Source organism: Ovis canadensis, chromosome 16, assembly GCF_042477335.2.
Source record: "Ovis canadensis isolate MfBH-ARS-UI-01 breed Bighorn chromosome 16, ARS-UI_OviCan_v2, whole genome shotgun sequence".
Lineage (NCBI taxonomy): Eukaryota > Metazoa > Chordata > Mammalia > Artiodactyla > Bovidae > Ovis > Ovis canadensis.
In genome coordinates, this window is record NC_091260.1 from 72,676,228 (window position 1) to 72,691,458 (window position 15,231).

General features: G+C 39.3%; 1 protein-coding gene across 1 annotated transcript in view; it reads left to right on the forward strand.

Moving 5' to 3' along the window:
- The window catches only part of DNAH5 (dynein axonemal heavy chain 5), a 320,870-nt gene that overhangs the window by 214,881 nt on the left and 90,758 nt on the right, over positions 1–15,231 (forward strand). Inside the window, exons 56-58 of the mRNA XM_069556071.1 lie at positions 7,031–7,262; positions 8,650–8,764; positions 9,229–9,405. Coding sequence (XP_069412172.1) covers positions 7,031–7,262; positions 8,650–8,764; positions 9,229–9,405 — 524 coding nt within the window. The remainder of the gene's footprint in view (positions 1–7,030; positions 7,263–8,649; positions 8,765–9,228; positions 9,406–15,231) is intronic.

Genomic DNA, 15,231 nt, shown 5'->3' on the forward strand with positions numbered 1-15,231 from the left:
GCCTTCCCACCATTTAGGAATCTCCATTTTGGCAAATCTTTGTTTTTAGCTTAATATGGAGTTGATTTGAATTGTTTCTAAGTATTTCTATTATCTTTATTCTGGTGATATTGTGTTTTTTAATGAAAGTCAGTGATTCCAAAGTCACTATTAAATTCGGTTCATTCAGATTTCTCCAAGGTGAAGATAATTATTAATGTCCTACTGGACTCCATTTTAAATAAGCACATTGTTATTAAAATAGGCCATCCTTATTTATAAATAACATCTCAATAAAATCAATATGCTTATAAAATCATATAAGCATATATATGGCATATATTTCTTTTCAAAGAAGGCCATTTTAATTATGTATATAAACTGGCCCTTTTTCAAAAATATTACTTGATTTATTAATATAGTATACAGGATTTCCGCCTTCTGAGTCAGACACCACTGCTTCTGCAACTGCTTGCAACTAACAATGGAGCATAAACAGAAATGAGGCAACTGCACTCAGAACCGCTCAGAAAGGAATACCAACTGCAGTAGTCCCCGCTGCAATTAGCAGTCCCCAGAACAATTAGCATATTTTGTTTATGAAGCACGTTAGTCAGAAGATACTTTTGAACTTTGAGCTCCAATAAAAAATGTTGTTTAACACTCTAAAGACTCTATATTTTGTTGCATTTGAATTTCTAAATCAAGGGGCTTTAGGCATTGGAATTCATCATCTTTGGCTTTGAATTCTGATGCTCCTGCCTGCAAGCAAACTTCTGTAAGCCCCATTTTCCTTATCTGTAAAATATACATAGTGATATCCATCACTTAGGGATAGTCTAAGGATTAACTGATAAAGTTTTGTGATTTAGGATCTGCCAGGATTAGGTATCTTTCCCCTCTGAACATAGCATTAATTATGTGTTTGGCTGTAAGAGAAAACCAGAGCAGTAGTGGCTTACGCAAATTTTTTGTTTTATTTTTGGCATAAACAAGGTTTTTATTTTATTTTTTTCTTTTTCCTGCTAACAAGGAAGTACAGAGATGTGCAGCCTAGAATACAACTGGGGACCTGTGCCTAGCTTGCTGTCATCCTAGGGTGAGGCTCCTGTTCTTGTAGGGCTGCTGCGTCTCAGGGCTTTGTGTCTGTTGGTGCCACATGAAGCTTTGTCTCTTAGTTGGGACAGGGTTCTTCCCCAGGGACTTTTGTCTGCATGTTTTTGGCCAGAACTGGGTCACCTCCAGCTACAAGAGAGTTTGGGGAATCAAAGACTTTTAGTTGGTCAGATTGCTACTCGGAGCAAATTTAGGATTCTTTTGTTACTGAAAGAGAAGGGATGGCTACTGGATATGCAACTCATGTGCCCTCCTCACTTTATTACTTCAGTTCTTTGAATCCAAATGAATTGGAAATTTGAAAATTTCCAGTTCAGGAAAATTCAGGGACTGAGGCCAGTGTTCTCCCTTCTGTGCCACATACTCATCACCTTGTTCTACACCAAGTGACATGAACAAACAATACCGGGATCTAACCTCCAACAACCTCAGACATCAGCCTAAAGATGGGTCTCCAAACTGGCCTTGGTACCTTGGTAACTGGACATTGAAGACAACAGCAGGATTTTTCCATGCCCTTTTCTCTGAGTCTTAGCAGGCTTGGGTCACTCTAAGAGGAAGTGGTCCTTTTTAACCTTTCCTGCATCAGAGATTGTGGGTCTATGGAAAAATGTACTTAAATTCCATTCCATTTTTTTCTTTGACTTTTTGAATAGATACAAAGACAACTTGCTAAATAATGAAAAAAGTCATGATTATTGATATTATGGGGATTCCCTGGTGGCTCAGTAGTAAGGAATCTGCCTGCCAATGCAGGAGATGTGGGTTCCATCCCTAGGTTGGGAAAATCCCCTGGAGTAGGAAATGGCAACCCACTCCAGTATTCTTGCCTGGGAAATCCATGGACAGAGGAACCTGGTGGGTACAGTCCATGGGGTTGCAAAAGAGTTGGACCTGACTTAGTGATTAAACAATAACAACAGTTAATACTATCAGTTTGCATAAGAAGGATAAAAATTATTACATGGTAAATATTGGGTTGGCCAAAAAGTTCACTTGAATTTTTCCACAACATCTTACAGAAGAGCTTTAATGAACTTTTCAGCCAAACCAATACAAGAAAGTTTTCAGAAAGTGGGGACATTCTTGAGAATATCCCATAATGCCAGATAAAAGACTTGGTATCATGCCTGGCACATAGTGAATAATGTTGCCATTGGGGTTAAAACCTACAGTTTAACCAACCAACAGTTAAGAAACCAACAGTTTCTTGCCCTCACAGGAAAGAATTGTTCATATGTTTTCAATGACGAGACTTAAACTTCCTAGAGTTTAAGTTGTTCTTTATAGTGTTTCCTTAAATTATATGAAAAAATATAGCTTCCAAGTGTCTTAATATATTACCTTTCAGTGTATATGTTAAACTATTTATAACCCAATTGATAAACTGTTTCTATTATTTACATAGATGTAAATGGTCTCAGTTATGGCATTAAGAATTTAACTTAGTGATCAGTTACTTTCTGATAGCTCAGTTGGTAAAGAATCCACCTGCAATGCAGGAAACCTTGATTCTATTCCAGGGTCAGGAAGATCCTCTGGAGACAGGATAGGCTACTCACTCCAGTATTCTTGGGCTTCCCTTGTGGCTCAGCTGGTAAAGAATCCACCTGCATTGTGAGACACCTGGGTTCAATCCCTGGGTTGGGAAGATCCTTTGGAGAAGGGAAATTCTCCAGTATTCTGGCCTGGAGAATTCCATAGACTGTATAGTCCATGGGGTCGCAAAGAGTTGGACATGACTGAGCAACTTTCACTAATATTGAGAGGATACCATTGTTCATTTCTCTGCTAACCATCACCTGATAGGTTTGTTCACTTGATTCCTTCTCTTTTCCTCCCTCCTTACTGGCTGTATTTCTATTTGTAATTCTTATGTACATCATTCAATACTATTAGCACTTTTAAAGGAAATCCATAAACCATTTTTTCCTAAGATGAATAAAGATGTTTATGATAAACTTTAACTGTGTTATGTATAAGCCTTGTAAATTCCTTGAGATTGAGACCAAGTTTCATAGTGGTAGGTGTTCAGCACACATGCTGTGTCTTCGTGATGATGGATTCACTCTGACTTGACGGCCAGGTCTTATAATGAGAAATGCTGTTTTAGAATTGGTCTCATGTTTGGCACTGTCGGGAGGATAAAGGTCTACAACAGAAGATTTTTACTCATACATTTTTAAAGGATACCATAAATTAGAATTGACTGCATACAGATGGCCAGGTGCCACATTTAAGAATAAGATCGCCAGGGCATAAAAAAAATTTAGTGCCGAACATTCTATATTACAAATGCAGTCACGGCCTGGGGGAATTAAGGTTATGGCAGTTTCTGAGCAAAAAATAAATAAATAAATAAATAAATGGGGTTGTTAAATATGAGTATCAGGTGGCTCTGATTTCTGAGTTATTTGTACCACTTTCATCCTTATGTAAACCATAAAATAGGCTGGCTGCTGACCAGAACCTGCAGCTGTGTAGAGGAGACATCTTTGTACAAAGTACCAGAAAACAAAGACTTATGATAAGCTCAAAGTCTGTTACAGTTTTGTATGTGAAAGAAAAAATAAAATTGTTGATGTCATAGGCCTGGAGCCAAAAATGTTGACATGTATCTACCTAGCTAGGGCTATAAACATAGTTCCTAAGAACTGTATTAAGTTTTTTAAAATAGCCAGTTAACTAACAATTTTTTTTTTTTGGAATATGGTTGATTTACAATGCTGTGTTTGTGTCTGTTGTACAGCAAGGTGAATCAGTTATATGTAAGCATATATCCACCTTTTTTAAGATTCTCATCCCATATAAGTCATTATAGAATATTGAACAGAGTTCTCTGTGCTATTTAGTAGGTTATTATAAATTATCTATTCAGAAATGTTAGGGACCTAACAGAAGCAGAGGATATTAAGAAGAGATGGTAAGAATACACAGAAGAATTACACAAAAAAGATCTTCATGACCCAGATAATCATGATGGTGTGATCACTCACCTAGAGCCAGACACCCTGGAATGGGAAGTCAAGTGGGCCTTAGGGAGCATCACTACAAACAAAGCTAGCAGAGGTGATGGAATTCCAGTTGAGCTATTTCAAATCCCAAAAGATGATTCTGTGAAAGTGCTGCATTGAATATGCCAGCAAATTTGGAAAACTCAGCAGTGGCCACAGGACTGGACTAGGTCAGTTTTCATTCCAATCCCAAAGAAAGGCAATGCCAAAGAATGCTCAAACTACTGCACAATTGCACTCATCTCACACGCTAGCAAAGTAATGCTCAAAATTCTCCAAGCCAGGCTTCAGCAATATGTGAACTGCGAACTTCCAGATGTTCAATCTGGTTTTAGAAAAGGCAGAGGAACCAGAGATCAAATTGCCAACATCTGCTGGATCACTGAAAAAGCAAGAGAGTTCCAGAAAAACACCTATTTCTACTTTATTGACTATGCCCAAACCTTTGACTGTGTGGATCACAATAAACTGTGGAAAATTCTTCAAGCGATGGGAATACCAGACCACCTGACCTGCCTCTTGAGAAACCTGTATGCAGGTCAGGAAGCAACAGTTAGAATGGGACAGGGAACAACAGATTGGTTCCAAATAGGAAAAGGAGTACGTCAAGGCTGTATATTGTCACCCTGCTTATTTAACTTATATGCAGAGTACATCATGAGAAACGCTGGGCTGGAAGAAGCACAAGCTGGAATCAAGATTGCCAGGAGAAATATCAATAACCTCAGATATGCAGATGACACCACTATTATGGTAGAAAGTGAAGAACTAAAGAGCCTCTTGATGAAAGTGAAAGAGGAGAGTGAAAAAGTTGGCTTAAAGCTCAACATTCAGAAAGCTAAGATCATGGCATCCAGCCCCATCACTTCATGGCAAATAGATGGGGAAACAGTGGAAACAGTGGCTGGCTTTATTTTTCTGGGCTCCAAAATCACTGCAAATGGTGACTGCAGCCATGAAATTAAAAGAGGCTTACTCATTGGAAGGAAAGTTATGACCAACCTAGAAAGCATATTAAAGAGCAGAGACATTACTTTGTCAACAAAGGTCTGTCTAGTCAAGGCTATGGTTTTCCCAGTGGTCATGTATGGATGTGAGAGTTGGACTATAAAGAAAGCTGAGCACAGAAGAACTGATGCTTTTGAACTGTGATGTTGGAGAAGACTCTTGAGAGTCCCTTGGACTGCAAAGAGAGCCAACTAGCCCATCCTAAAGGAGATCAGTCCTGGATGTTCATTTGAAGGACTGATGTTGAAGCTGAAACTCCAATATTTTTGCAACCTGATATGAAGAACTCATTCTTTTGAAAAGACCCTGGGAAAGATTGAGGGCAGGAGGAGAAGGGAATGACAGAGGGTGAGATGGTTGGATGGCATCACCAACTCAATGGACCTGGGTTTGGGGTGGACTTTTGCCGGGGTCCAGCCCCGGTGGATCCAGAGTAATTCGAAGGGGAGACGGCGTGGCGAGGAAAAACTTATTTATTTAGAAATATAGAGAGAGATTAGGAAGAAATAGTATAGTAGGAAAATTTAGTGGAGAAAAGAGGCTGAATAACTTGGTTTATGTGGAAAACTAGTAAAACCTCAGGACAAGAGGTTTGCGTCATCTACGTTAGGCCACCGGCACCCGTTTGAATAGCAGAGGGTGCCCCACCTTGGGCTCCCTCTCTCGTGGATCTTAGAAGCCAGGACAAGTAAGTATACATGGCGAGCCTCCACGCCCCAGATGGGAATTCAGCCTGAAAATAGAATAAGAAAAGACATGGGGGAACCAGTCTTTCCAGTGACTGGCCCATCCTCTATTGTCTGGAAAGGCCTTTTATACTTTTGATTGTACATAGAGATCAATGGATAATACAAAATTATGCAGCGTCAGCAGCCCTGACTCTTATAGAGACTAGGCTTTCTCTCTGTATACCTAGTTGTATACATAAGTCTTAGGTGAGTTACATCATCTTCTGGCCAGAGGGCCAATTAACATTTTACGGCCCTTTTCTGATAAGGGTCTGTCAACCAGAGAACTTATTTGTGTTGTTCTTCCCAAAGTCTGGTGCCACTCTCAGAAAGCACTAAATAAAGTTACATTCTTACATAGCAAGGACACAACAATTTATAACAATGAAAGAAGTACAGTGATTTATAACAAAGAGAAAAGTAATTAACTCAAAAGTCTAGTGTTGCTAACATCAAAACTACGATATTCCTTTTTCTATATCCCAATTACATTGATTAATATCCTCAGGTGTCTAAAAGATAAAGAATATGGAGGCCTGGCAGCAGTCATTGACTCAACAGTGAAAACCCTCTACCAATATAATTCTTAGCTCTTTAAAAAAGGCTCTGTATCTTTAAGATGCTTTAAGCTTCATGCCTTTCTCAGTTGGGGGGCTGTAAACAATCACAAGTTGTAAAAGTCCGGGCAGACTGGTCAGGTAAGTTAGAAAGCTATCAGAGGGGTTTAAGCTGAGACATTCTCTTTATATGCAGGAAACTGTTAACTGGAGCCCTAAGTTAATTCTTTATAGAGGCAGAAGAGTGGAAAGCACAGTACAATAAGGCAGGCAGACCCCTGAAGCCAGATCATGCCTTTGCGCATGTCTGGCTTCCTTCCTCATGACCTTTGCCACAGGCGGAATTCCTCCCGCTGGCTCCCGGCAGACTTTGGGAGCTGGTGATGGAAAGGAAGGCCTGGCGTGCTGCGGATCATGGGGTTGCAAAGAGTCGGACACCACTGAGCGACTGAACTGAACTGAACTGAACTACATAGTAATATGTATATGTCAATCCCAGTCTCCCAATTCCCTCTTTCCTCCCCGGTAACTGTAAACTTATTTTTTATATCTGTGACTCAAGGCAGTTAACTTTTAAAACTATCATTCGCCTTCATATTTCACATACAGCTGTCTCCATTCTTTTTAGTGTCTGAACACTTCCTCTCTGCCTATGATATTGACTGCAGTTTGGAAACCAAGAAGGAAGTCGTTCAGTGCATGGGCTCCTTCCAGGATGGGGTAGCTGAGAAGTGTGTTGATTATTTCCAGAGATTCCGACGTTCTACCCATGTGACACCCAAATCGTACCTCTCCTTTATTCAGAGCTATAAGTTCATATATGGAGAGAAGCATGCGGAGGTGCAAACTCTGGCCAACAGGTAAGTGTGAGGGTCGAATATGAAGTTATTGTAAAGCAGTGGCTCTCAACTAGGAGCAAGTTTGCTCCAAGGAGACATTTTGCAATGACTGGAGACATTTTTGTTTGTTAGAACTAGGGCGGGGGTATGGGGTGTGGTCGAGAGGTATTGCTGGGATCAAGAGTCAGAGGTCAGGGATGTGCTAAATATCCTCACAGTGCACAGGACAATCCTCATCACATACAATTTTGCTGTTGCAACTCCCTGGACTGTAGACTGCCAGGTTCCTCTGTCCATGGGATTTCCCAGGCAAGAAGACTGGACTGGGTTGCCATTTCTTCCTCCAGGAGATCTTCCTGACTGAGGAACTAAACTTGCGTCTCCTGCATTGGCAGGCAGATTCTTTACCACTGAGCCACCTGGGAAGTCCTTGTGAGATTTATCCAGCCTCAGAAACCAATAGTGCTGAGATTGAGAAACCTTCCTTTCAAGTTGGTTCGAAGGATCATTCCACGGTTGCTAGTGGCTTTATTCTTGCCCAATAAGATTAAATATTGCCAAGTTTTCTTGTGGCCTACCACTTTCTACAGTATTGGATGATAATAATAGAAACCTTGAGCTTGGAAAAATGCTGAGAATACAGACATCCCCTCACACCTCCTCTCATCCCTTTCTTCCCACATGTTCTGAGTGTCTGGGGTAGGAGAGTCTGCTTGATACATGTGTTCTCTGCACAGCAAATACCTTACTTCACTGAAATTTGTTCCCAACTTCCCAGCTCTACTTTGCTCTTTTATGAACACTTATCTCTTCTTCCTGAATACAACCAAGAATCAGCCAAGGTTGCTACCTAAGGGACCCCTGGGAGAGTGATTGGACTAAATGACTCTAACAAATCCTGTCTTTAAGATCACATTATTTTAGAGTCAAACAGGCAGCTGGTCCCTTCATGAGGCAGTTTGATAGCTTTAAATTTGTTTCTTTTCTTGATCCCAAATCTTCCTTCTTTTAATGTCATTGGTCTCCTTAGAAAAAAGGAAGTTATTTATTTCCTTTCCTCCATGATAGGGTTTCAAGAAATTGAAGTCTGTTGTCATTTAGCTAAAGTTCATTAAGCATGTTTCTTGCATGAGACAGATTCTTGACACTGTTATTCCTCATGTCATACAGTGTTCTAAGCAGACTCACTCTTTTCACACTTAATCTATGAAGAACCAATATGTGACTTTAGTCTGGAATCAAGCCTAGACATTTACTCTTTTTGTCAAGCCCTCTTGGATTTGCTATTGTATATACAGTATTCTTCAAATATGACCATTACTATCTATATCAGTAGACCAGTACTTAGAAAATGTGGCCAAGAACCACACATGTTAACACTTCCCTCACCTTGGATTTTTAATCTCAGAATGAATACTGGATTGGAAAAGCTAAAAGAAGCTTCAGAGTCTGTTGCAGCTCTGAGCAGAGAACTGGAAGTGAAAGAAAAGGAGCTCCAAGTGGCCAATGATAAAGCCGACATGGTGGGTAGACATTGACACATGAATCGTATTGATTTTGAATTCCCAATTCATAAATGTTAATACTGTATGCTTCTTCTCTAAGTTGTAACCATGGAAGTGCAAATTTTTTCTTTCCATTATAATACCATATGTACACCAATGATGCTATGAATGAAATAGGTAACTAATGAGAACCTATTGTATAGCAAAGGAAACTCAATGCTCTGTGATGATCTAGATGGGAAAGAAATCCAAAAAAGCCGGGATGTACGTTTACATACAGCTGATACACTTTGCTGTACAAGAGAAACTAATGCAACATTGTAAAGCAACTATACTCCAATAAAAAATTTTAAAAGTACCATACTCTTAATTCTATGTATGAAAAATTGTGTAAGTGGACAAAATCGACGAATCCAGGCAAAAATGTGCATTTTGAGCTGGGTGATTTTTGATGTACTTTTTTTGGTTTTATATTGAATTAGGTCTTAAAAGAAGTGACAATGAAAGCACAGGCTGCTGAAAAGGTCAAAGCTGAGGTCCAGAAGGTGAAGGACAAAGCCCAGGCCATTGTTGACAGCATCTCTAAAGATAAAGCTATTGCTGAGGAAAAACTGGAAGCAGCAAAGCCAGCATTAGAAGAAGCAGAAGCAGCCTTGCAGGTACATCTTTGTGATATAACAGATGTCATCTTCTAGGGCCTCGGAGGAAGATTAGGCAGAAAAGATGAATAACAACGAAGAAATGTTCTACTGCTTCAGACCAAAGCTCTCTTCACTGGAATTATTTCAAATGATATTTTCTGCTTGGAGATGTTATTTGCTTTTTTAAGATATTGTAGGTGGCACTTCACATATTATCTTCTCACTCACAAGTGATGGGCAGTGCCATATAATAGTGGTCTGGGTGCCAGCTTCTCATGTCAACTCTGTTACCAATAAGCTGTGTGACATTAGGAAAGTCACACAAAATTTCTAAAATATTTTTTTCACTCATTCATTGAGGATGTTGGAGTAGGTTAGTAAGATACAGCTTTCTTTGAGTGTACATATAAATTATCCAGACAAAGGACTACTGATCTAGTGCTACCCATTAAGGTCAGGCTTCCACCAGGCTTCCAACACAATGTAGTTATGTGGCAATATTATAAATGATGAAATTAGAAACAAGGTTGGATTCTGGGAAAATATGTTGAATCTAGTGAAGTAGGCCATATCTTCAAGGGCTGGCCCTTTTTGAGATTGGTCTAATTGGAGATGTTTTGGACTCAAGTTATTGCTTTTACTGTTTCGTCCCTGGTGGTCCAGCGGTTAACATTCTGGTCCAGTGGTTAACCTTCTGCCTTTCCAATGCAGTGGGTGTGGTTCAATCCCTGGTCAGGGGAATAAAATCCTTAGTCTACTCATCTATTGTCTTATGTTATTGACTCTTGGCTTAGAAAGTGGCTGGAGAACTGGAACACTGCTGACCTGTCCATTGCTAATTCAAGTTATATAACCTCAAGTGAACTTGCATCATTATGTGATATAGATATTATTTTTTGCTACCTTCTTAGCATACTTCCTGAAACACTTATACATTTTTTTGATCCATGTTAAGTCTTTAAGCTTTCTGAGTCAGTATACAACATATTGTATAAGACAATTTTTACTCTTTAGAGACAATGAAGATGTTGCCTTCCTTTCTTATCTTTCCAAAGTTTCACACCATTCTTACAGGTGATATATCTCTCCTTACTGTTTCTTCATTCCTTCTTGCACTGGCTAAACTGTCCTCCTTAATACATGAAGTCTTCCAGGGTCCTTAGCCTCTCAGATGGGTGGATACCTCATCTTCCCCAGTCCCACTTTTAAAAGACCAATTTATGAAGTTGTGGTTGATATATAAAAAGGTGCATATATTTAATATGTATAGCTCTGTGAGTTTGGGATGAGTGCACACCTATGAAACCATCACCACCTTCAAGGCCATAGACACATCCCTCAATTCTCAAAGCTTCCTCCTGCTCCCTTTATTATTGTTTTCTTCTTTATAATTTTTCTTATTTATTTTTATTTGAGTATAGTTGCTTTACAATTTGTGTTAGTTTCTATTTTACAGTAAATGAATCAGCCATACAGTTACATATATACCCTCGCTTTTGGACCTCCTTCCCATTTAGGTCACCACAGAGCATTAAGCAGAGTTCCCTGTGCTGTACAGTAGGTGCTCACTAGTTATCTATTTGTCGATAGTATATGGGTGTCAATCCTTATCTCTCAGTTCCTCCCACCCTTCCTTTCCCCTTGGTATCCATATATTTGTTCTCTAGCTCTGTGTCTCTATTTCTGCTTTGCACATAAGATCACCTGTACCATTTTTTTAGATTCCACATAGATGCATTAATATATGATCTTTGTGTTTCTTTTTCTGACTTACCTCACTCTGTATATGACACTATCTAGGTCCATTCGCATCTCTACAAATGACCTGGAGTCATTCCTTTTTATGGCTGAGTGGTATTCCACTGTGTGTGTGTACCATATCTTCTTTATCCATTCCTCTGTTGATAGACATTTAGGAAGCTTCCATGTCCTGGCTACTGCAAATAGTGCTGTTATGAACATTGGCGTGCATGTATCTTTTTGGTTATGATTTTCTATGGCTTTGTGCCCAGTAGTGGGATTACTGGATCGTAGGGTAATTCTGTTTTTCTTATTACTACTTTTTTGATAAGAACACAACTTAAGATCTACCCATTAACAAACTTCAAGTATACAATAAAGTATTGATAACTGGGCACTGTGCTGTAGAGTAGATCTCTAGAATTTATCTTGCGTAACTAAAACTTTCTACCCTTTGACCACTACCATCCATTTCCTTCTTCCTTCAGCCCCTGGCAACACCATTCTACTCTCTGCTTCTATGAGTTTGTTTGGGATTCCACATATAAATGAGATCATGCAGCATTTTTCTTTCATGTTTAGCTTATCTCACTTGACAAAATATGTTCCAGGTCCATCCATACTGTTGCACGTGGCAGAATTTCCATTATTGAAGCATGAATAACATTCCATTGGATGTAAATACCACATTTTCTTGATCCATTCATCCATCAATGGACATTTACGTTGCTTCCATGTCTTGGCCATTGTGAATAACACTGCAGCAAACATAAGGGTGCAGATATCTCTTTAAGATCCTGAACATATCCTCCCCCTGCCCATTTTAAGACACTCTGGATCCACTGAGAGTCTTTGATCAATAGAGAGAAGACAAGGATACTGTAAAGAAACTTCTAAACCTTTATTGGACTTGTGATACTAACAGCATTATAGGAACGGAGCATGTGGCATCTCAGTTCCTACAGGTCTGCATTTTCATAAGATTTCAAAAGCCTGACATGTTTTTTAATATTATAAAATATTTTCCAATATCGTCCTAATTTAGTACTCTCTACCACTACAGTATTCAGCAACACCATCAATGCAGAAATGTCTGGGAATAGGGGCAAGGTGATTGGGGTATGTAGGGGAGGTTTTCGATAATTTCCTTCACTGGTTCTGTCTTCATTTTATTGCCTCCTTGTAAGTTCTGAAATCTGGTACTACCAATTCATACTAAGAAAATTCTAGGCACATTCAAACTGTCTTGGCATCAGCCTTGTAAACCTACAAAACAAATAAAGTAACAGCAAAGAATGTGTCTATTCTTATCCCAATGCTAATCTGACCTGACTGCTTTGTATAATTATATATATGTGTGTATATATATCGGAGAAGGCGATGGTATCCCACTCCAGTACTTCTGCCTGGGAGAATCCCATGCAGGGAGGAGCCTGGAAGGCTGCAAGTCCATGGGGTCGCTGAGGGTTGGACACAACTCAATGACTTCACTTTCACTTTTCACTTTCATGCATTGGAGAAGGAAATGGCAACCCACTCCAGTGTTCTTGCCTGGAGAATCCCAGGGACAGGGGAGCCTGGTGGGCTGCCGTCTATGGGGTCACACAGAGTCGGACACGACTAAAGTGACTTAGCAGCAACATGTATACACACACACACACACACACACACACACATATGTAATAGTCATATTGCTTTGCCTGTAGAAGAAAGAGGAATCAAATATTTATCTGAAATAGGTTGAACTTCAGCTATACCCCCACCCCCAATTCATTTTACCTGGGTCCCCAACATAATTGAGTCCAAGTCTGTTTGAGATTTCCCCCTTTTAAAGCTAAAGGGTAAATAAATAGGACCTAATCAAACTTATAAGCCTTTGCACAGCAAAGGAAACCATAAACAAAATGAAAAGACAGCCCACAGACAGAAAATATTTGCAAACGATGAGACCAATAAAGGGTTAATTTCCAAAATATACAAACAACTCATACAACTCAATTAAAAAAAAAAAAACAACCAAAAAGTGAGCAAAAGATCTAAATAGACATTTCTCCAAAGAAGACATACAAATGGCCAACAGACACATGGAAAGATGCTCAACATTATTAATTATTAGAGAAATTAAATCAAAACTGCAATGAGATATCACTTCACACCAGTCAGAATGGCCATCAGCAAAAAGTCTTACAAATAATAAATGCTGGAGAGGGTATGGGAAAAAAGGAGCCCTCCAACACTGTCGGTGAAAATATAAATTGGTACAGCTTCTATGGAGAACAATGTGCAGGTCCCTTAAGCATTAAAAACAGAGCTACCATGTGGTCCCGCAGTCTCACTTCTGGGCATATATCCAGAGAAAACTATCATTTGAAAGGATACATGCATTCAGTTTTCACTGAAGCACTCTTTACAATAGCCAAGACATGGGAGCAACCTAAATGTCCATCAACAGATAAGTGGATAAAGAAGATGTGGTGCATATATACAATGGAGCATTACTCAGCCATGAGAAGAATGAAATATGCTATTTGCAGCCACATGGGTGGACCTGCCTAGAGATTATCATATTAAGTGAAATAAACTGTAAAGAGAAAGACAAATACCGTGTGGTATCACTGATATGTGGATACAAATGAACTTATCTATGAAACAGAAATAGACACAGAGAACAGACTTGTGGGTGCTAAAATGCTGGGGGAAGGGTTGGATTGGGAGTTTAGGGTTAGAAGATGCAAACTATTGTGTGTGTGTATATATATATATATAAATATCTGAATCACTATACACCTGAAACTAATACATTGTAAATCAACTATACTTCGATAAATTTTAAAACAAACAAACAAAAGCTAAAGTGAAATAAGCATGTCAGACTCTTTTATATCCACTTTATTTTTTAAAATTTTTATTTTTACTTTATTTTACTTTACAATACTGTATTGGTTTTGCCATACATTGACATGAATCCACCACGGGTGTACATGCGTTCCCAAACATGAACCCCCCTCCCACCTCCCTCCCCACAGCATCCCTCTGAGTCATCCTCATGCACCAGCCCCAAGCATGCTGTATCCTGCATCGGACATAGACTGGTGTTTTATATCCACTTTAATTTGATGCTGCTTTCCCTATTGGCAGCTACTATGTTTCTCTCCTTTCTCTTTTATAGCCAAATATCTCAAATTAAGGTCTGTCTGCTATTTCCAGTTTTTTTTTTTTTAAACCACGAATTCTCCTTCACTTCCAGCTGTCTAGAATTCACAAATGCTAGTGTACTGAAACAATCCTTTTCAAAGTAGATAGTTACCTTTCTAATTACCGGGTTCAGTGGTTTTCTTTTCTTCTTATTTTCCCCAAAATTCTCAGAGAAAAGATCATTAGCTTTGATATGAAGTTCACGGGGTACCTTCCTTTGACAGGAGGGTTGCAAATGGAAATCAGATGGAAGGTCTGCAAGGCCTAGAAGGAATGAAGGTGCAGTATGTCCTAGAAATAGGACAGTATCAGATGCTTATTTTTGTGTTTCCAATGCTTATTCCATTGATAGAACTGATAGAACAATTATTATCGACCACAACAGGTCTATGTGACTGTTAAGTAATTTACTGTCTAAGAATCTTTGTGTGGAACAGAACTTTTCTAAGAGCTTAGTGAAATTCCTGTTGCTCATGTTCCATCATCTAAAGGTCAGTTTCCAGCTAAGAAACCTCTAATTATGCAACTGGCAGCCCCGCGGCTACCCGCTGGTGTCGGTCCACGGTGACGAGCTGTAAGAGAGAGAGTCAGATTCTTGACCTACATAACTAACGAGTAAAAAGAGCGCTGCAAGTCCTGGAGTTTCGCTGGTTGAGAATCCCTGGAATCTGCTTTGGAGCTGATGATTCTTTTCCTTTCAGATGGCTTCCTTTTCTGATACTAAGTGGCTGTTACAATTTTAGAGAAGCCACAGCTCCTTATCAGCTGGCAAACATGTCTCTTGCTGTGTCTACTCTGGCTATCACTTTGAATTGTAAAAATTTGAACATGTGGGGATGTGTGTTTCTTTGGGATTAAATATGCTTCTAGCCCTCATGACTGCGTCGAACTTAAAAATGCTTGCGCTCC